Source organism: Crinia signifera, chromosome 8 (assembly GCF_055691185.1).
Source record: "Crinia signifera chromosome 8, ASM5569118v1, whole genome shotgun sequence".
Taxonomy (NCBI): domain Eukaryota; kingdom Metazoa; phylum Chordata; class Amphibia; order Anura; family Myobatrachidae; genus Crinia; species Crinia signifera.
The window spans coordinates 21808525-21832197 of record NC_139224.1 but is presented as its reverse complement, the minus strand read 5'-3'; the positions used below and the strand labels follow the sequence as shown (position 1 = coordinate 21832197).

Below are 23673 nucleotides of genomic sequence, written 5' to 3'. Positions count from 1 at the left end.
ACACCGCCGTGCGCTATTGTTTACAAGTGAGCAAGAATCCAATTTTAATTAGTTCATACCTCGAGTTCTAATTCATCTCTCTCAATTTCTTGATGCAATCCTCCGATGAAGTCGTTGGGGTCAAAATATTCGTGAGGTGACGAGTGCCTGTGGTGGTGGTGGGGAAAAATAACAAGGGTTTAAGGAAACGCCCCTTTCTCTGACTAACGACCAATTATTCTGTTATTCTCATTTGCATAATATTTTGTTGTCAAAAGTGCAGAACCTCTAGTCCTGTATTATTCATAATTAAAGTGCGCTAACTAGCGAGATGAGACGATAATAAGGACGATTCTTTGGTATACATTGTGCCTGGGACAGGGATACGAGACCTGCTGTTTTTGAAATGCAGATATTTCATTAATTCAACAGGAAGATGCGAGAGTCATTAAGTGTGGGAGCCCCGTGTTTGCTAATAGTCTGTTATGTGTGATCACACAATACAATACACAGGAACACGCATCAAATCCATGCAGCGCAACATATAATTCCATGTATTAAGCCTGGTAAAGTGACAAAATGGCTGGTACTTCATCACCGTCAATCGTCTCATAACTGTCATTTTCCAAACCCAGGGGGAGATTCTCTAAACTAAAAATGCGGTAAAATCCCAGTTATCAGGGTTTTTACCGCATTTTGGGATGCTTTAAGCATCCCTGCCGGGTTACTGCGGCGGGGGGGCATCGCCAGATTTTTCCAATGGGCTTCTAACGCGACACCTCGCGGCCCCGCACCGACCCACCGCCGCCCCGCAACGACCCCCCCTCACCTGTGTCCGGGCAGCACAGTGCTGTGCTGCCCGGACCTGTGACCTCCGCCTCCCTGCACTGTACATCTTGTTCCGGGTGCAGGGAGGTGGAGAGCCTGCCCCCCCGGTCACAGCAGCAGCTCCAGGCTGGGTAAGAGAGGGAGGGGGGAGCCGCCGGGACCCGCCGCTCATCGCCGGGTCAACGCAAAAGACAGCTCTTAACGCAAGAGCTGTCTTTTGTGATAATTATTGCATATGTTAGATCATATGCGATAATTATGTTTGCGGTAGCCAGCGATGGGCGGCGGTAAGGGGGCGCTGATGTAAGAGCATCCTCCCCATAGTCTATAACTTGCCAGTTAGGAGCTGATTGGCCCACTTTATCGCTTCACCAGACCCTGTCCCGTTCTCGGCCGGCTCGACTTGAAATCGGCAGGTGGGATTCAATATCCCGCCTGCCGAACGGCGAAAAGGGGGCCGTGAGATATGCCGGTGTATCGTCGAGCTAGACAATCCACGTCCGTTCTCACCAGAACGGACCCTACTGCTTCTAAAGTCGGTCTCGTTCTGCCGAGATCCCTGTTCAATGCTGTCGGGGAAGACAGCATTGAATAGGGCCCCGCCGCTATTTTCCCCATCGGGAATAGCGACGGGAGATTAAATACCCCCTTAATAAGCCCATCTGTTTGAAAAGTGTCAGGAGCTGATTACTTGGTACTTTATTTCTCTCCAAACTTTGATAAAACTCCACCTCAATCTCCCCAGTACTCTACAAGTTTAGCCAACATAAACAAGTGAGGTGGACCCCCATTTTATATATATATATATATATATATATATATATATATATACACACACACATACATATATGTCTAGTGTCCGTGAGTCTCCGAAACACTGCCATCTGAAACTACATCTCTTTCTCACACATGCACAAACACAGAAGGTTGCAGATTAGCTTTCAAAGCTTTTGCTTCAAGCGGGCTTACTAGTACTGTATATGTCGTAAGTGAGGAGCATATTTATTTAAGGACCCTTTTAAACCATCAGACATGGCAGTTACTATGTGTGCGCTAAGCTATGGATCAGTGGATCAGTTTGCCAGCTGCCGGTGCTATCCGCCGCAGTGGGATGGAGAGCGCCATGTGACAACTCTGTCAGTCAGTATGTGACCCTGGCAGGATGGTTAAACCGCCTCACGCCTTTCGCCCGCTGCGCTGGAATGCCCACCTCAGCTGGGTGCATCACACTTGTTCCTGACGGTCACACCACACTGGCGAACATGTGCTCCCTGCCTCTGAATTTCTAATTATCGTGTGAATTTGAATGAGGGAAGCAGCGGTATGTGCAGCTAATATCTGCGTCTGGATGTCAGCTCATCAGGAAAGCGAATGGGCTTAGCTACCGGGCTGGAACGCTGCCTTCCAGAGATCATTTCTGTGTTTATCTGAAAGAATTAACACTGTGAGGAAGAGGGGAATGACACCCCAGCTGTTCCCGACACAGCCCAGCTAAAACACCATGTAACGGAGGCCTATTCCTAAGAGATGTCGCTTATTGTGAGGAGAAATTGATTCTTTAATCCCCGGGTGGATTTTGCTTTAACGCAGAAGTCGGTTGATGTCTGTGGGTACAATAAGAACTGTCATCCAATGTACATTAGCTTAATTATAGAAGAATATTAATTATCTCTTGATGTGCCCCCATGGGCATGTTGTTTCTGGATGACGGCCAATAAGAATGACAAGTTTGTGGCGGAGGGGTGTGTGATATTTATTTACAGAGTTACATTGTGTGTTTGTGTGTGTGTGTGGTATGCATGAGATGAGACGTGGGTGAGTGTGTGTGCATGTGTGCGCGTGTGTTGGGGTGTTTGTGTGTATGTGGTGCCAGTTCTTTATATAGCATATTGTTGCTTTGCTGCTGGTAAAATAAATAAAGTGTCACCTACATTATACACAAATAACTAGAACCTAGTATCTTTGCTTGTGTGTATATTCCAGGGGGGCGTTTAGTATATTCTCTGACCTATCAGCAAGTGATTTAGACAAAAACGAGGGCCCGGGACGGTTTGAGCAAATTATCTTTTTGTTAACCAAATAAAATATCACATTTAAATGTGTGGTCAGCACGGTGGCACAATGGTCAGCATTGCCATCTGATGAGGGCCCTATTTGTGTGGTGTTTGGATTATTATCCTTTATTTATATGGGGCCACAAGACATCTGCAGCGCCCAATTACAGAGTACATTAAATTAATAAGCAAAACAGGGACTTACAGTTAAATATATTATCGATGCAGGGTACATACGAATAGCTGCATCAGCAGAGGACACTGGTGCCGTCAAAGATGGTTTAAAAGAGAAGGAAAAACACATTAGGGAAGAGGGCCCTGCTCGTGAAAGCTTACATTCTAAGGGGGAGGAGCAGACAGACAGGGGAGACACAGATGGGGTAGAAATGAGCAAGCTACAGTGGTTTAGAATGAGAGTTGGCTGGAATTGGTGAAGAAGTGGGCCTTGAGAGCCCGTTTGAAATTTTGTAGAGTCTGAGGGAGAAAGGTAGAGAGTTCCAAAGGTAGGGTGCAGTATGTGAAAAGTCTTGGAGGTAGGACTGGGAGGAAGTAATCAGTAGGCAGGAGAGACGGCATGCATTAGCAGAGCGAAGAGGACAGGCAGGCGTGTAAAGGGAGATGAGGTTGGAAATGGAGTGGATGAGAGCTTTGTAAGTGAATGTGAGACGTTTGAATTGGATTCTATAAGGGAAGGGGAAGACAGCGTAGGGCAGTGATGGCTAACCTTGACACTCCAGCTGTTGTTGAACTACACATCCCAGCATGTCCTGCTACAGTTTTACTATTTGGCCATGCTAAAACTAATGCACGGCATGATGGGATGTGTATTTCAACAACAGCTGGTGTCAAGGTTAGCCATCACTAGTGTAGGGCTTGTAGAAGAGGGGAGGTGGAGGTAGTGCGTTTGGGGTGGAAGATGAGCCGGGCTGCAGCATTGAGGATAGAATGTAGTGGAAAGAGACATTTAAGGGATTCCACATAGGAGATTACAGTAGTCAAGTCTGGATATAACCAGTGAGTGGATGAGGGTCTTGGTAGAATAGTGGGGTGAGATAGGGTCTGATCCTGGAAATATTTTTGAGAGAAATCGGCTGGTTTGTGAGAGGAGCTGAATGTGTGGTTTGAATGAGAGGGAGGAGTCAAGGATTACTCCAAGACAGCGCACTTGGGTGCTAGAGGAAATAGTAGTGCCATCAATAGATAATGAGATTGTAGGAGGTAAGATTGAGAAAGTGCTAGGACATCCAACAAGAGATAGCACAGAGACAGTTGGAGACATGAGTGAGGAGAGCAGGGGAATGGTCATGGGACCAAAGGTAGATTTAGGTATCATCAGCATAGAAATGATATTGGAATTCAAAAGAGCTAATGAGTTCAAGAGAACATAGAGAGAGAGAGAGAAAAAAATGGAGAGGACCAAGAACAGAACCTTGAGGGACACCTACTGTTAGTGGAAGTGGGGGAAGGTGGAGTCATGGGAGGAGACCGAAAAGGAAGGTAGGACAGCCAGGAGAGGGCAGTATCACCAAGGGAGTGAAGGATTTGCAGAAAGAGAGAGCGTTCCACAGTGTCAGAAGCAGCAGAGAGGACAAGAAGCATAAGCAGAGAGTAATGGCGCTTTCATTTTCCAGCATGGAGATTATATATTCTCTCCTGGGGAAGAAGGCAGGAACCATGAGGTTGGCTACGCTAGTGGAGTCTCACTGACATTCGTCAGTACGGTGCACGCTGTTGTACGCCTATGCTAGTGGAGTCTCACTGACATTCGTCAGTACGGTGCACGCTGTTGTACGCCATAGAACTGTATTTTGGACGTTCATACTCACTCTTCATTTAAGAGATATGGATCCAGAGCAGCCACGGATGGGGACGGGGAGCTTATTTTGGATAGGGCCATGATGTGTTCAAATGTGATCTCCGTCTGTGTCCCTGTGTCCGCCATCTGCGCGTCTGTTGAGGGGCTGAACATCTTAGTGCGCGGGGTTCTCCGTAAGACTTGCACCACAATGGGTTCTTTGGCTGTTTTGAAGGCTTCCACCGCCATGTCGTGTGTGGCCCTGGATAAGTCCTTGCCATTTACCTGCGGAAAGAGGAGAAGACACTAAATTGCCTGTTTCTCCATCCACTGCCCGTCTTCCCAATGGAGTCATTGTCAGACCGTGAATTATTAGTAGTATATAATGCTTGCATTTAGGCACTCAAACACTTAAACACTTTCTTTTTAAATATACAGCATATTTCAAACTCCTTTTTTATTGGACGTTCAAGCGCACCTCTATGCAAATGAGATGAATTCAGCAGTTATTATCACAATTAAAAAAAAAAAAGGCCCTATCTTCCTGGCCTGGGAGCAGTAGGGTGGTTCTGCGTCCAGGCCCGGTGACAGGGGGGGTGGTCAAGGGGGACAGCTGACCCGGGCCCGCCGATCTTAGAAGCCCCAAAACAGGACCCCCTCCCACTTAGTCATCATGCCGCTCAGCTCTAACTCTCCCCCCTCTGCACGGGACCCAATGGGGACAGATCCAGAGGGGACTGGACCGAGGGCAGAGGTGCAGAGTAAAGCTGCTGTTTTCCAGGCCCACCCTGCCCTGCAGATAGGTAAGACTGAGTGCTGTATGTGTGTATATATGTGGAATGGTTAGGGTATGGCTGGGGGGGGGGGGGGGAGAAGGGTTGGGCTGCAGGGTTCGAAAGTTAAGCACTGCAGGGAGGTGCACAACTGGCCTGTGGGGGGGGGGGGTGGGTGTCCTGGATGTAGGGTTAGAAAGCGTGTCAGCATTAGAGCGCAGGCTGCAGGGTGAGGGAGCTAAGGCCGCATGTTAAGGGAGTGTGTCAATGTGATAGAGTGCAGGCCGTGGGGTGAGGTAGTGCGTCAGTGTGATAGAACGCATGCCTCAGGGTAAGGGAGTTCCTCAGTATAATAGAGCGCAGGCGGCAGGGTGATGTATTGATCAGTGTGATAGAACGCATGCCTTTAGGGTGAGGTAGTGCGTCAGTGTGATAGAACGCATGCCTCAGGGTGAGGGAGTGCGTCAGTGTCATAGAGCGCAGGCCGCAGAGTAGGGTAGTGTGTCAGTGTGATAGAGCGCAGGCCGTGGGGTGAGGTAGTGCGTCAGTGAGATAGAGCGCAGGCCGTGGGGTGGGGTAGTGCGTCAGTGTGATAAGAGCACAGGCCGTGGGGTGAGGTAGTGCGTCAGTGTGATAAGAGCACAGGCCACAGAGTAAGGTAGTGCGTCAGTGTGATAGAGCGCAGGCCGCAGAGTAAGGTAGTGCGGCAGTGTGATAGAGCGCAGGTCCCAGGGTGAGAGAGTTCATCAGTATAATAGAGCGCAGGCGGCAGGGTGCGGTAGTGGTCAGTGTGATAGAGCCCAGGGCGCGGGGTGGGGGAGTGAGTTGGTGTGATAGAGCGCAAGCCGTAGGGCGAGGGAGTGCATCTATGTTATATAGCCCAGACCGCAGGGTGAGGGAGTGCGTCCAGTTTATGTTCCAGCATGGAAGGGTTGATAGCATTTGATGGGGTGGGATGCATCAGAGATAACAGTGTATGGGGCCCCAAGATTTCTGTTGCCGTTCCTGCCTGCGCGACTAGCAGCTGCCGCCACTTGGCTTCCCGACACTTGGGGCGATGAGACGAACGCAGATCCAGTTTTCCCTTTGTTGCTGGTTTCTTTCAGGCTAAACCGGCAATGACAGACGTGTCACCGGCAGTAAGATTCTACCCGTGATGTAGATTGGCGCAGTGTATTTACTGGGGGAGGCTTTAGGGAGAACGTCTAATAGGCTAATTATATTCCACCCAAGCAATCCTTTGTGCCGATCAGTCTGCATCCTCTATTCATGTATGTGCGGCCTGTAAATTAAATGAAGCTTTGTGTGCGCGCGTTATCTGGGCTCTACCAGTGATCACAGCCGGTACAACACATTGATTGCCTCCGGCTACAGGTAATAAACAGCTCTTATCACAAAGGAGCCTGCAATCAATACCTTGAGATATGTTTGTTCTAAACACCCCAGAGCCTGCTCTGCTAGTTGTAAAGCTATCAATGGCGCTGAGCCAACCAGCAGGAGAATGCCCAGGATGGACGCACAGGTCAACCGTAAGGACGTTTGTTCCGTGCTTATGGTACAAGTCTACTCTTCATGTATTACTATCTCCAAGTGACTGTCACCGTATCTGCGCCTGTCACTAAGGGGTACATTTACTACGATGGGAGTCCATAGCAACCAATCAGATTCTCTCTCTTATCTTCTAAAAGGTGCTAAATAAATGCTATAATCTGGTTGGTTGCTATGGGAAACACCTTTGATAGAACTCTCCGCTTAGTAAACCTACCCAGAGAGATACCCACAGATCTACAATGAAGTAGGAGAATATACGCCGTGCATTCATTTTCCTGAAGGAAATTAATTAAATGGTAGTTACAAAGGAGGAGGTGTGCCAAACCGAAAGAGGATAGGTGGGAAAGTTCCCCCTATCAACCAATCAGTTTCTCGCTAGCATTTTATTAAATCTACTTAATCTGATTGGCCGCTGGGCAACTTCTCCACTCACTTTGATGCATCGGTCGCTGATTTTCTTTTATACGGAGGGATAGAAATACAGACAATACATTTACTATCCTCCCACTTAGTGGCACAGTATAAATGGTTCAGGGCAGTACGGACGGTGTAATGGTTAGCATTACTGCCTCATAGCGCTGAGGTCATGGGTTCGATTCCCACCATGGCCCTAACTGTGCGGAGTTTGTATATTCTCCCCGTACTTGCGTGGGTTTCCTCCGGATACTCCGGTTTCCTCCCACAATCCAAAAATATACTGGTAGGCTAATTGGCTCCCAACAAATTAACCCTAGAAGGTCTGTGTGTGTGTCCATGTGGTAGGGAATATAGACTGTAAGCTCCACTGGGGCAGGGACTGATGTGAATGTTCTAATATGCTCTGTAAAGCGCTGCGGAATATGTGTGCGCTATATAAGAAACTGTTAATAAATAAATAATAAATAATGTTATTTTTCACTGATTCTACCCAACTGGTGCTCTCTATAATTTTCCGAGTGCAGACCCCTGCTTTGTAAAAATGACAATATATACACCAGCCAGCGCCCCCCCCCTCCCCCTCCTCCACACCCTGCAATTCCCCCTTGGTCTACACCCCTACCATATTAATACAGAGTAAACTTAAGCATCACTATAGGGGAGGTGATAGCCAATAAGCTCCTGTCAAAATTTCAATCTCTTGCTACAGCTCCTCCTTTATTCTATTGATAGGCAGAATACTATAAGCAATCGTTTTATTGCTGGCGGTTTCAATTTCTTGGACAAAATAGGAAAAACTAAAAAAAAAAACCAACAACAAATACCTCTCTTCCATTAATAAATCAGCCAAAAGAAAACACCACCCCAACAGGAGTATCGTCCTCGGCTACGCATCACATATATGGAATCTTTCATCTACAGTCAGGATTGTTATGTTGGATGAATACTCCGGGTACTGGTTGTTCTGTTGCTGCAGCTGCGTGACCTGTGACCTCTGCTCGCGCTGCATTTTGTGTAATGAGTTGTGGATTTTAATAACTTGCTCAGTGATCTGGAAGTCAGAGAGTACTGGAAATACAACTTGAAGAAAATTACTTCTCTGGGGGGGACAACTCTTCCCCAGTAGCCGGCATATGTGGTATATTGTCACCAAATGCCGGAAGGTGAATGACCAAGTGCCCCGTGATGTGACGCAAGGAACCTCAGCAGTCGGCACTAAGCCATATACGTCAGAACCGGATAGTGTCGGGGGCAGAATGGCTGTGATCTGCTAGACAATGCCCGGCCGTAGGAATAGCAGTTGGCATCGGGTCGACACACTAAAGATCAACATACATTGCTTCGACTACTAAAGGTCGATGCAGCTTATGTCAACACAGGTAATATGTCGATATACTCAAGGTCGGAAGGTCAACTACGTCAACATAACCAATGATCTCCGACGTTGTGACAGCAGATTGATCCACATATGGGAAATACCATAGCTATTTCCCCCGAACCCCCAGAAGATCTTCTGGGAAGTTTTAAATATTCCGAAATTCTTTTGACGTAATGGAATCGTCAGCCATTATTCAATGTAACGGGCAAATCCGGATGTCGAATTTGGCCGCTGATCGATGTTCACCCGTCCAGCGTGGGGAACGGGTGAGCGCAGCAGCAAGTCGGCCCGGGAGGCGCCGTGTAAGCTAATGCTGCTAACCCGGCGCCGTCCTCCCTGCCTCAATCCGACATCTTTTCATGTCGGATTGAGATTGCCGGAAACATAGCCGGCTGTGTTTCCGTCACAAGCAGGTGGATTAGCAGCTAGTCCGTCAATCCGCCTGTAAAAAAAATGGCAGTTTGTGTGGTTGTGTAGTTCATTCAAAGTTAAGGGTAGCACCTCCATGCACAAATACTATCAAAGGGTATCAATCCCATAAGAACAAAAATAATATATCTCTTTGGAGAACAGACAGTCCAAGACCTATCTACTAAAATCTGGTGCGGGATTTCTCTCTTTTTGTTAAATTCCGTCAATCCGCCTGAAAAAAAAAATGCCAGTTTCGACATGCATTAAATATACCCCAAGGTGGAAAATGCTAAAATAGAATATATGTAACATCGCACACTGCTGCAAACAGGCCAGTTTATTCATAGCTAGCAACATGGGACAGCAGTTTTTTTGAATTATGGAAGGGTGCAGTGAGCAACTGCCAACAGATTCTTTACGCCCAGCAGACAGCAGCTAGAAAATGCATTTTATCCACCACTATCATGTAATTTGATTTGGTGGGGGAGTCAGTCCCACTGCGAGCGCTCATGTAGGTAATATCTGCTGCTCCCATATACCATGCATACAAAGGTTAATGTGACAAATGAACAGGCCCTCTCAGCTCACCCTATTAATGAGAGCACATAAGTCTCCTCTGGGACCAAGTGCTGCCATTACATCGGTGAGATTCTCAGCACAACAAATGACACAAAACAATTTCAAAGACTAATGTATGTGAACCAATATCCCCGGCTTGTTTATTTGGGCACCGCGAAGGGCGCTGAGGCATGGCGTGCACAGAGGGCGGCCGGCTGCTGGAGCTAATGGAGGCTGAAAGTGCACCGCTCCGCTAATTCCGCCACTGGCAGATATTACTGAGAAGCTCTCATACGTTACACAGCGCAGCTCGCACCATAATAAACAGAAGTACAGCTTGACCTCATGGACGCTCCTTCTATCCGGTATCAAGTAATCAGCGTTCAGCAGATCCGATGATATCCCCATCATGATGAAATCCCCCCGAATTCGCTCCCCCATCCGATGTTTGGGGTTTGCACATATTTTAAATGTGGGTATTTTGACTGTCTGTATTTTGATTGTAGGTAACTCATACCAAACCCTAATATTTGACTTTATGTTGTCTACCATTCTCCCAAACTTCAAGAAAATCGGAGATGGTCGAGTTGCAAAGTGAGTTTTTTTTTGTGATGATTCGAAGCCTATGATTGGGCTCCCTACTCGTTAGTATGCAAAGGGGGAAACAAAGTGACACAAGTCAAGTGCATTCAATCAAGGAACCAGAGGAATGTATCTGGGCATACTAAAATTCATGATGGCTGCTAATCTCACTGGCCTTTTTCAAAGCAACTGTTTGTTATAGGGAGAACTGTGACCTATATGCAGCTTAAGTGACTGCATCACATAAGGTGCAGCTCGCTTTCTGAAATATATCCTCATCCTGTCACCCTCTGACATCGCTAATAATCAACGATAATATGTTGTGCTGAAATAGGAGTTTCAGGCCATCCAATAAGGTCAAGCCACCCGGACACCCCTCGGCTTAGAGACAGAGGGAAGCCAGCCCCTGTGACACGAAGTTAGCAAAATGTCCCATAACACTTGACAACAAGGACCAAGGTCCGTCCTCAAGAGGAGATCAAAGGGCTGATAATAATATGCCGTCATTCCCCAATGTGAGCATGATCTATGGTTATTGATTGTATCGGTTGCGATTGCGTCTTAGCTGTACAGGTGTATAAAGATCTTAGTCATCGCTGAAAATAGGGCGGAGAACACAACAATGCAGATTGACTGGGTCGGAAAGAAGATCTAGAACTATGGTCATCTACAGAGACGCATCTCAGATGCATACCCTCCAACTTGACCTTTTTGGCCAGTACAGTACCCTTTTTTATGGCCTGTACTGGCTAAAAAGGCCTATGTATCTGGGAACTGGGTCTCCAACTGTCCATTGAAAGTATAGAAAAGGGTGCTTGCAGTGGCGTAACTAGATAGTCGTAGGCCCCATAGCAAAGGTTTGTATGGGCCCCCTATTTACCAACTGATGGTGACATAGCAGCTGCACCCCTTGCACCTATGGTAGTTACGCCCTTGGGTGCTTGGCTACGCCCCTTTAACCCGTGGTCACACCCCCTTTCCGAATTGGTACCGATTCCTGCCCTTCAGATGTCGGGAGGGTATGCTGAAGCGGTAAGTATCATACTGTTGATTAAACTGCCATGTAGTCAGGTTTCTCTGTGAATGTTGGAGCCTTTTCTTTCCTTTGCACAAAGCTCTGTTTCTTACAGTCTGCAAACAGGGATGACATAAGGTTTTTGGAACCAGATACAAAGTTTGTTACAGCCATCGCTGTGTGTTACTTAGCCTATGAATGGCAGAGATTTGTATGCAATAAAGCGATCATTTGCTGCTTTTTATTCCAGCATGCACGGAGGGAAAGCCGCGCTCAATGGGATGAGCATTTTGCGACCTCGTGCTCAGCAAAATCCCTGGGAAGTGTGGTACACTGACGTTCTGTTCACAATCCAGTATGGACCTTTGTCTCCTATCCAAACTTCTCTTTCAGGTCTAATAAGCATCTTTGGGGATCTAAGAGCATTATACTACAAGAAAGGGTGCAGGACCATAAAGAAATTGTGGAAGAAACCAGAAATGTTTCCATTTTTCCTGCGTCCTTTGCCCCCTGAATTTCAAAAGGGTATTTGACGACGCAGGTTAATTCTGCTTGGTATCCCCGTTAATCCCCCTTTTCTTTTCCCCGTCTTTCTATTTACAGGAAACTAAACCATATTGTGTTCTAAAAGTCCTCAGTTACCTCATGGGCGCTATTCACGAGACGTGTTAAATAGCACAAACTCAGTCGAATACCTCAGAAGACAAATTATATAGGAATGCTAAATCTGCTCTGCGGGGATGGGGGGAACTGAATGTTTTTTGTCCAGATTTTGTACAAAGAACCCACTTTTGTCGGCTTAAAATGTACCATCGCTTATTTTTTAACCGTGTTAAATTAGCTAAAGCTACGTATAATAGAGGTACAAAGTACGTGCATTTAAACACGTTTTTCTAAATGGCTGCTCACGTGGCAAGCATGGCAATGAGCTTTGAGTGCAGTACCACCTTACTGCCTGACGGTGATGCTGTATCTTGGACGGGATGCGGACATACCGATTTCCTCCGATTACCAGCGCCGGAACATTAAAAGGATCAGGATGCCAACTCCAGAATACCAACATCCCAAACATAAATATGCGTGTGGCTTAGGGTCAGGACAGGGAAGGAGGAGTTAGGTTTAGACACTAGGGGGAGACAGGGGGTGACATTTAATGAGATGCGAAAATGTGATTTGTGCAATTTTTAGCCAAAAAAACGTGCAAAATCGCACTTTTTCCGAAATTTGCATATTTGATGATATGCGAAAAACTGCAAAAATCGCGTTCTTTTGCGGCGAAATCACACATTCTGAAAGTGCGATATTTAGTAACGCCGGTACTCGCATCCAGATGTTTTCCCATTAAAAAGTATACAAATCGCATATTTAATGAGATGCGAATTCGTGAAAATGTGTCTAAAAATCGCCACACATGCAGACCAGGTTCTAACAGGCGAATTGGTCCTGTCTTAAAAAATGTGTAAAAGTTTTTTTTTTTTTTTTTTATGGTGTGGGGTCCCCCCTCCTGAGCATAACCAGCCACGGGCTCATTGAGCCTGTCCTGGTTCCAAAAATACGGGGGACTAAAAAATCTGGGGGTCCCCTGCATTTTTAAACCAGCACCGGGCTCCAACAGCCTGCAGTGTCATGCCACAGCCAGGGGACACTTTTTACATAAGGTCCCCCGGCCGTACCATGAGCACCGTGTGGTCAGCCTTGGACGGGGTACCTGGAGGAGTGGGGGCCCCCCAATAAAGCCCCCCCCCCAGGCTTCACCCTTCCAGGGCTGAAGCCCAGGGCTGTTACCGGCATCCCAGTGGCATTGGACGCCGGCCTGATAGGGTTAAAACAGTCATTCATAACATTGCTTTATACAGGTGAACTACAAGTGCCAGCATGTGGGGCATTAATGGGCCCGCTGGGACTTGTATTCCACCAGTAAAAAGAATGTTAAAATAAAAGACACCTTTCAGAAATACGGGGGGGACCCCTATGCTTTTTGTCCCCCGTATTTTTGGAGCCAGGTCCGGCTCAATGATCCGGCTGGTTATGCTCAGGACGGGTGACCTCACGCCATTTTTTTTTAACACAATTTTGAACATTTCATGACTAAAAATCGCCCATTATCTCTCTTTTTTGCCCGGAATACGCAGCTCATTAAATATGGGAATTCGCGGCAAAAAATGTGAAACTCTCATCCTATTAAATGTCACCCTAAGAGTTAGGCTCTGGGGGAGGGGAGGTTAGGCTGCAGGGAGGGAGGGTTAGGTATTTACAAGGGGGAGTTAGGGTTAGGTTGAGGGTGGGTGGTAAGGTTTAGGCAGCGGGTTGCAAGGGTTAGGCACTAGTGGGAGGGTTAGGATGTGAGGAGGCAGGGTTAGGCTGCTGAAAGGGAGGGTGAGGGGATAGGAGAGCAGTTTAAAAGGTACCTATGGAACACATCCGAATTCTCCATATTAGGATGCCAGCATCCTGAGCACCGGTGGTATCATATGTATCCCAGTAGCACACATGCTTTCATAGGGGATGCACTAAGTATCCCAGCCACGGGGATGCCGGTGTTCACAATACCAACGTTGGTATCCCGGGTAGCCGGCAGCATAATACTGGAAAACATTGAAAAGTGAGGGTGACATAACACACGTTCTAATACAAGATGCATATCATCATACAAGAATAATAAAAAAGCAAAGAGAGGAGGGGACAGAAGGAAGGAGGGCCCTGCTGGTTGCATGGTTTTAGTTGCCAATTGCCAAGTAACAGAAAGAAAGAAATAGTTCGTCCCTCTGTAATTCATTAGTCTAGGCAAGACTGTTATGTGCTTTGCACATTTCGCCTTCTTTATGTGATTCTGGCTGAGCTGCAGCCCTCCCTCCCCTCCACCTGCTTCCAGCCAGGAGCAGATGTATATACGGTGGGGAGATTAGCAGCGGGAAGTGACATTATGTCATTCACTGTATACAGGACAGCGCTCTGCAGCAGAGAGGAGTTATAGAGGCCAGTATAAGTATGTAGCCAAGGCAGCCCGCGCGGGAACCACTGATATAGCATATTAGAGATCATCAGTCCATCAATCTAACCGAAGGGCTTACAGGACATCTATGGCGGGTGATAAAGCACAGTTCATCTCAACATGTGCCATCTATCAATACCAGTCAGTATATGTGTGTTATTATTTGTACCACGAATCTTCCAATCCCCCATGCATAGGGACGTGTTATTACAAACGTCAGATACATTAAACCTCATTATCTAAGCTGCTGTTCAACAAAAGCGGTTGGCGTTGCTTTACGGGTATTGAGCCTGGTGAAGTGATAAAGTGGTGATAAAGTAGAAGGTTATAACGCTCCAGCCAATCAGCTGTGTTTGAAAAATTACAGTTGATTGGCCGCAAAGTTACCACCTTCCACTTTATCACTGCTTTATCCCCACTTTACCAGGCTTAATATATCTGCCTGGTGTTCCCGCTAGGCTGTTTAAGCGGGGCGTTGCGCCCTGTCCGATTTCTAAAGGGCAAAATGCGCCCTGCCCCTCCAGCCTGCTGCCTGACTTAATGGTGTGCCCGGGGAAGCTCCAGGCACCGCAATCTTGGAGGCGTTAAGCTTCCCCGGCAGCTCAGGGACTTCGGCAAGGCCAGGTCCGCCCCCTTGCACGACGGAGGCAGCCCGGGCACCCCCGCTTTAGTGACGCAGTGGCCCAGGCACACCCCCTTTAGTGACGCGGCGGCACAGGCACGCCCCCTTTAGTGACCTCGCGGCCCGGGCACGCCCCCTTTCGTGAAGTCAGCGGCCCGGGACCGCCTACAACGATGACGTCTGTGGGCCCAGTCCGCCCCCATTGCGCTGCCCCCGTGCAGCGGCGCCCTGGCCCCAAAAATTCCTAGAGGGAACACTATCTGCCCCAATGTGAGATTTTTTGGTTTCATTGTCACCTTTAACAGTAAAAGAAAGCGAATATGGCAGCTCCCACTTTTGCTAACAAATAAAGACAGGGACAGTAATGCGGTGAGTTTCGGGAGCCTATATTTTGCTTATTAACATTCAGAGGGTAGGAAGAGGATACATTTGCTTCTATAGAGTGTAATCGCCGTAACAGTCTCCCAAGCGGCCAGATCACACTACGGAGGTTGCTTTGTGTCGGCCATCTTGCACAGTCTGTCCTTTTGGCCTGCCGTTGCTCCCAGCTTACAATGGATGATTCTAGTGAATGCTGTGGAACCTGAATATATACATCAAGAATTTCAGTAATATGAATCATGTACAATTGGGATCTGGTGCCTCTTGTATGGCGAAGGAACTTTATTATTTATTTTATTATCACAACATTCAGAAGTGGGAAAATCAGGACAAAGTAAGCCCCTCCCTAATCAGGTAAACCCCACCCATCTTTTATTGATGCTATCAACCCCTCAAAGAAGCCCCTCCCCTTTCAGGGAATGCTAACTTGGACGGTCCGGGGCACATTTGCTCTGCTAATCGTATAAAAATAATACTTGCGTGCCGCAGGCCTACCCCGCCAGACTCTCAGTGGGGGCTTTTAAAACCACAAAAGGTGTTGCTGCGCCGAGCAGTTCTATAAAGTTATTCTAAAACTATTTTTACTTCTAGTTCAAATAAAAAAAAAAAAAAACTGGCAGCGATATTTTAAGCAGCTGAGCGAGTTTTGCCCAGGCTGCCGGAAAATAATATTCTCGAGAGCCTCCGTCGTTTTGTCTCAAGCTGACTGTTTGATTGTTCGCTCGCTCGTAAGTGAACATTCCCCTATTCATATGGATTTATGTGCAATAAAAGGATCTTCCAAGTGAGGATTCACACAGAAGCGCTGCATTATTCATACGCAAGTCAAGAGGAACATTTCAATTGCCAACTGCTGATGAATGTCTAATTAAGCATAGGAAACTTCGGAGCTGCGCACACGGGCACCGGGATCATTAGAGAGCCGTTTCCTGGAGATCATGGACCTTCCCAGCTGTCAAACCGGGGACGTCCGCCCCACCACAGACTGGCCTCATTCACCACAGAAATCCTGCCCTTAGATACAGTCTGTGTGATAGAAGTTTTAGAAAGGACGTTAACAGGCCAACAACAAAAAAAACGTTGACATGAGTTTTTCAGGATTTAAAAAAAACAAAAACTTTACCATCCCAGTGGGCACAGTTAGATTATACTAGTGTCCCCAAAGCCGCGACACAATGTCCATCTTTACTTATGTCGGCAAAGACACAAAAAACTCACGCTGACCCTTTTCCACGTTGACCTTTTGCCTGCCGACCGTTAGTGGTGAACTAGTGTCTGTTGACCAAGACCGTGTCGACCATTCATACCATAATCTTCCTTGGAAGCAATGAGTTATATGGGTGCGTATGGTCATGCAGCATGAGGCTTCTATTACATGCAGACGCCTGCTGCAGTCATCTGACTTGTGTCCTACGACGTAGCATTGGATATCTCCCCCTTCATTGGGCGGCTTGTGGCATCTACGATGCTGCACAAGCCAACTGTTCAATGTCAGGGATCGGACTTTTATTTGATGGCTGAATAGGGGGCGGGCACTGGTGTCATTCTCGGATTGGCCCCTTTCATACCAGAGTAGTCCCTGCATTTTCTGGTGTGAGGGGGAACCTGGCATCTCCGTGTCCCCAGCAGTGGGTCAGTGCACCAGGCACCTCCTTCCCTAGCAGTCCCCCCAGCGGCGGCAGCAGCGGTGGGGAAGCGGACCAAACGCTCCATACCTAGCAGTCCCCCCAGCGGAGGGAGGAGGAGGGGGGACCGGCCACTCAGTCCCCAAGTTTCCAGCAGTCCCCATAGCAAAAGGCAGCGGAGGGAGGGGCACCCAAGCCGGGTGAGTAGCATTCACACCAGCCAGCAACCCATGAAGGTCCCGGGAGCAACCCTGCTAGCTATCAGGGTTGAAATCCTGGCACCTCGGCCCCGGGAGTTCGACCCTGGGGCCTTTCACACCAGCGCTAGTGCCAAGTTGTTCCCGGGGCCAACCCAGAAATTTTGGTTGGTGTGAAAGGGGGTATTAGTCATTGCATACGTTCGCCAAGATAAACAGTATAATGAAGCCTGCAAGTGATTTTTATTTTTTATACCCAATCCAATTGCTTGCTGATTGAATGTCATATTACTGTATACAGTGTTACTGATGTACTGTGTGCAAATAGCTAGCCAGGCACGAGAACACAGAAATGAGCACAATATTCAGATGAGATAAATGCGCTAAGTGCTCTCAGCTAATCCTCGTTATCTGTAAACAAGAGACGTTCCGTTTAGCAGCAAGTGGAACGTCAAATCGTGCCTGCAAATGTGCAACTACTTGTTCCTAAAACGCTTGCTGCACAATTTGGGAGCTAGTACCCCCGCAGTAATCTCATTTGTCAGTGTTATGTAACACGAGAGGCAGCGTCTTCCCAAGTAACACCTGTATGTGCCAGGGATGTAAACCGCCCATCAATCATAATCACTCATCCCAGAACGCAGCCAGATGGCAGATGCTGGTTAACCCGTGCAGCATCGGAACTTCCTGCGCCGTCAATGCTCTTTCATTCTGTTGTTCTGAAAGAATTTTATAGATCTTCTAATCTCTCCGTGAGCTACAGAGTCGCGGGCGTCTGATGAGTTGTAAGACGTGGAGTCGGAGCTTAACGCTGGCCACACAACCTGGCAATCCGATCGCAGCTGGCAAAACAAGTGTGATGCCTGAGAATAAATCAGATTAACACCCGACCCAGTTAATCTGGCTAAGAGATGGCTGATGTCAGGGTGTGTGAGGAGGGTAATCCCCCCCCAATCACAGTAACAGGCCCTCTGTGTGGTCCAGTCAATCAACCGGAAAGGACTTGTCCGTAGCACAAGGTGTGTTGCCTCATTCTGAGGAGCAGTGGTATTAGCGGCGTGACTCAGGTGCATTGAATATCGGCATAGGAGAGCGAATCAGGCCCAATAAGCGGTGACGGGCATTGTGGGTAACTATGGCAAGAAAACCTTGCTCTGACAGAACCTTGTGGGTAATGGATTCTGACCCTTGAATACACCTTAAAAGGGGCTTTCTGATGGATTTGGCTTCTGAACTTTAACCCTTTGAGTGTCAGCATCTCTGTGAGAGACGTGCAAAATATCTGATAAAAACGCCGGCATCGCTTACATTTGTTATATAAATTCAAATAGAAAAAATGTTGTGTAAAAAAAAGATTATGGGGGAAATTTACTAAGATGGAAATAAGACTTTGCATGTGATGTTGCTGTGGGTAACCAATCAGATCCTGTCTACTATCTTCCAGAGGGTGCTAAATAAAGAAGAAGTAGATTCTGATTGGTTGCCCATAGCAACAGCACATGTGAAGTCGTATTCCCATCTTAGTAAATGTCCCCCATGTTTCCTATATAATGGAAAACCTTACAGGTCACCATGGTGAATAAAAATGTTCGCTTGCCAATTTTCACCCGTTTTTGACAAATTCACTCGGCGCTCAAAGGGTTAATCTACGTATACGAATAAAGAGCACGGGAACCGCAAAGGATTCTGGGAGGGTATTAATGGTTTCTACAAAACTTAATCCAGCCAATCGGCACCCTCCATTCATTCACTTCTATAATTCAAGGAATGAATTCATTGTGAGAATCCAAATTAGACTATTTCCGGATTATTTTAACCCCTTTGCCCCTAGAGGAAAGTGCTAAGACACCAGGTTTTAATTATGCAGCTCTCGGCGCAGTGTAACCCGCAGCTCATAATAAGTAGGAGTCCTTACAGGCATTTTATAATGTAATTAAAGGTACAATAAGGTATTGGCATGACAAGAGGGGGATATTGTTCTGTATTATTAAGCACAGAGCAGATAACGATGAAATTGCTGGCACCGCACCAAATCCCTTAATGAAGAGAGGCTCTTTGAGTTATTAGTGGATGAAGAAGGGATCTCACGTTGGCTTCTGCTGGATTTGATCGTCTTTGTGTTGCTGACTGCGAGGATTCAGGCAAACAGATGCACTGGGACTGCTCAGCTGTAATTTGCTGGTGCATCCTACAAAGCTACAAGTAATAGATTTTCTATTTGTTTTTTACCCCTTTGTACATACAGACAAAACATAGTGTTGTGTCTTTATAATTAACCACCATTTAAATAATACACAAAGCTAAAACAAACTAGCAAACAAACAATCAAAAATACTGCTTATCCTCAAGGTTTAGCACAGTTATAAACACGGGGCAATGGATGATTCTACAGTAATTATTTTTATTAAAAACCCAGTTTCCCCTGGCTATAATATAAATAAGCCCAGTTCCATGGCAGCCTGGTGCAGTTTCTCCGGGTAACCAGGTGGAGCCATGTCAAACAGACTCCTGGACAGGCCTACGGTTCTTACTCAGCTACTCTTCCTGAATGTCCAGATTCCCTCTTCTGGTTTTTGTGAAGGCAGCGTGCAGTTCCTCTGTCCTGCCTGAGGTGTCGCTGTTTGCTGTGGTGTCTTTATCACATTGTGGCCTGTATCTCACTACAGACCCGACTGTACTGGAGGCACCAAAGCAGACAGCGACACCCCAGGCAGGAGAGAGGAATTGCACTGGTTTTGAAAGTTGCAGGGTTCTAGAATGAACAATAATGATCTTTGAAGATAACAATACACTTTGTTTGATTGCCACCTACGCCAGGGTGCCTTCTATAATAGATGGAGTTTTGCTCCACTCTAAACAGGCCGTGTGACTTCTGAGCACACTGATCATCCAATCAGAATTACCCAGGTCATCACGGGAAAAAATCAATATGGAGGCATAGTAAGTCAGCTCCATGTGTACTGTTGACAATTCAGCACCCCTAATATTTTTACCACTGTGCCCACTGTCAGTATCAAGCGTGGCATTTTAATGTTTCCATTTAGTGTGGGCAGCTCTCCTCCCTAGGTTCTCCTCTGAGTATTCGTGTTCTTCAGCAGTCAGTCAGTCAATCCCGACAAAGGGGGCTGTATCCACAAGTGAAGATGTCCCTCAATTATGTACGTGACACTACTGGATTAACATTATATTATGCCAGGTTGTTACTTCCCATGATGCTCAGTAATAGCTGTAGACACCAAGGTGCCCCTCCCCCCTCTATTGGGGCACATAGGTGACAGTCACACAAATCTGGGTCCTATTGGTGCGCACAGGTGACAGTCACACAAATCAGGGTACTATTGGGGCCCACAGGTGACAGTCACACAAATCAGGGTACTATTGGTGCACACAGGTGACAGTCACACAAATCTGGGTACTATTGGGGCACACAGGTGACAGTCACACAAATCAGGGTACTATTGGGGCCCACAGGTGACAGTCACATAAAACAGGGTACTATTTGGGCACACAGGTGACAGTCACATAAATCTGGGTCCTATTGGTGCGCACAGTTGACAGTCACATAAATCAGGGTAATATTGGGGCACATAGGTGACAGTCACATACATCTGGGTCCTATTGGGGCACACAGGTGACAGTCACATAAATCAGGGTACTATTAGTGCACACAGGTGACAGTCACATAAATCAGGGTACTATTAGTGCACACAGGTGACAGTCACATAAATCTGGGTCCTATTGGGGCACACAGGTGACAGTCACACAAATCAGGGTACTATTGGTGCACACAGGTGACAGTCACACAAATCAGGGTACTATTGGTGCACACAGGTGACAGTCACACAAATCTGGGTACTATTGGGGCACACAGGTGACAGTCACACAAATCTGGGTACTATTGGGGCACACAGGTGACAGTCACACAAATCTGGGTACTATTGGGGCACACAGGTGACAGTCACACAAATCTGGGTCCTATTGGTGCACACAGATGACAGTCACATAAATCAGGGTACTATTGGGGCACACAGGTGACAGTCACACAGATCTGGGTCCTATTGGTGCACACAGGTGACAGTCACATAGATCTGGGTCCTATTGGTGCACACAGGTGACAGTCACACAGATCTGGGTCCTATTGGTGCACACAGATGACAGTCACATAAATCTGGGGACTTTTCCATGTACACGAGGTTAACTGATGGACAATGAGCAGCACAAATGCTATTACTCATCTGGCTGGTGCCTCCGGCTGATAAATACAATCAATAGTTTGTACGATTAGATAACCAAAGGGAAGGTTAACAGACTGAGATAACAAATGGTGGGAATAACGCTGGAAGACCATTCTGGGCAGAAGAGCTTACGATTTTATTGAAGATTCTAAGAAAGCTAAGTAACCCCTTCCATGCCCAGACAACTGTGCATTACATAACCTTATGTGGCATCAGAAAGGGCAGATCTAATGAGGGTTAATCCATTTAGTATCCTTTCATTGTTGTCAAAATGGTAAATTGCCAAAGGACACTCTCTGTTGTGCATTATATGTCTGTGTTTACTCAAAAAGGCTCCACCTACCTCTATGACATCACAATTTTTTATGTAAAAGTCCTACGTAAGTGCAAACCTTACCAGCGTTAGCCAATACAGTTCTAAGGAGCTCTTAACTAGCTGGTGCATAGGTGTAGTCATTACTAACAATCACATTTCCCAGACTACCTAGCTAGGGCACAGGTGTAGTCATTACTAACAATCATATTTCCCAGACTACCTAGCTAGGGCACAGGTGTAGTCATTACTAACAATCATATTTCCCAGACTACCTAGCTAGGGCACAGGTGTAGTCATTACTATCACATATCCCAGACCACCTAGCTGGTGCACAGATGTAGTCATTAATAACTATCACATATCCCAGACCACCTAGCTATGGCACAGGTGTAGTCATTACTAACATTCACATTTCCCAGACTACCTAGCTAGGGCACCGGTGTAGTCATTACTACTGTCACATTTCCCAGACCACCTAACTGGGGCACAGGTGTAGTCATTACACACAGTCCTGTTTTCCAGACCACCTAGCTGGTGCACAGATGTAGTCATTACTAATGATCATGTTTTCCAGACCACCTAGCTGGTGCACAGGTGTAGTCATTACGGACAATCACATTTCACAGACCACCTAGCAAAGGGACAGGTGCAGTCATTACTAACAATCACATTTCCCAGACTACCTAGCTGGTGCACAGGTGTAGTCATCACTAATTGTTAAATTTTCAAACCTGCTGCATTCATTCCTAACCGACACATTCTTCAGATCCACAGGTGGCCTGGAGAACATGGACTGTTGGTGGCTCCTGTGGACTGGGGATGGCCAGGACTTCAAAACATGGGGCGATATTTGGATACTTTTGTCAGTATTCCCTAAAGGAAAAGGACACATGATGTCATGGCCTGATCCACCGAACCACACCCATTCGAGTGATGTCATGTCTCTTGGGTGGTAGAATCCCAAGAGCTTTCTACAGAACAGTTTGCAAGTGTGGAATCAAACAACCGATTCCACCCTGTGTTGGATGTCTAAGACTAATGATGCGGTATGTAACCCATCAAAGGGCACATGTCAGCTGGGCACAACGGAGGCAGCCACTGTGCCCTTCAGGACAAAGCAGCCTATGGAATCCTAAGTAACACAATGTAACATAGCATTGCGGAACGGTGGTGCTGTACACGGGTGACCGGTGCACAATACTTATAATGGCTGAGCGCATTGTTTACTTGACGCCTCCGGAGTTTTTCCTGCCTCATGCCCTCCAGAATCCACGTATCAGCGACAGCCAGGATGCTGAAAGAATTGGTGACACTATGGGCTCGTCACTGCTGCGGGCACAGCCTGACGGTAACACAAGGGTTCACAAACACAATGCGGACAGCAAGCCTCTTATTGGGCGCACCACCAAAAGCTCATTCTCCTGGGTGGAACAGAGGCCAACAAACCAATGACCTTGTTTACTGGAAACTCTAACACAAATGCTTGGCTGCAGTTATCCACAGAACGGAATGTCCCTCAGAACTAAATACAACATATACTGTAATATGGCGGAACACGGCCTGGTACGAGGATATAGAACCTTATATAGATATATATATATGCAAGCAAAAAACAGATGCAGGTTGTGATTTATAGCTTAGAAGCGAACATTTATGTAACGAGCGGACATTACTGTATCATCATAGTGCTGTCTGTCTTATGTACTATATATGTTCAGAATTCTAGTGCACCTTACTTTGCCGCTGGATTTGTGGAGTTTTGTTCGTAGCCTCATAGGACTGAGTACAAAACTCCATGAGCCAGGGGCAAACTTGGGCTTTGAGGGGGCATTTCCACTCCGTTACAATGGCAACTATATCTCTCTCCCCCCCCCCCCCCCGCTCTCAATGTTGTTGACCCCAGAAAACGTCACACATACAGCACACTCTGGTCTCCCATGACACAGAAAGTTCTGTTCCCGTGT

The 23673-nt window shown here is 46.9% G+C and overlaps 1 protein-coding gene across 3 annotated transcripts in view; it reads right to left on the bottom strand.

Moving 5' to 3' along the window:
• PDZRN3 (PDZ domain containing ring finger 3) overlaps positions 1-23673 on the bottom strand; it is a 190909-nt gene that overhangs the window by 15398 nt on the left and 151838 nt on the right. For all 3 annotated transcript variants that reach the window (XM_083155968.1, XM_083155969.1, XM_083155970.1), the window contains 2 exons: positions 4688-4941; positions 60-147 (listed from right to left, as the gene is read on the bottom strand). In XM_083155968.1, coding sequence (XP_083012094.1) covers positions 60-147; positions 4688-4941 — 342 coding nt within the window. The remainder of the gene's footprint in view (positions 1-59; positions 148-4687; positions 4942-23673) is intronic.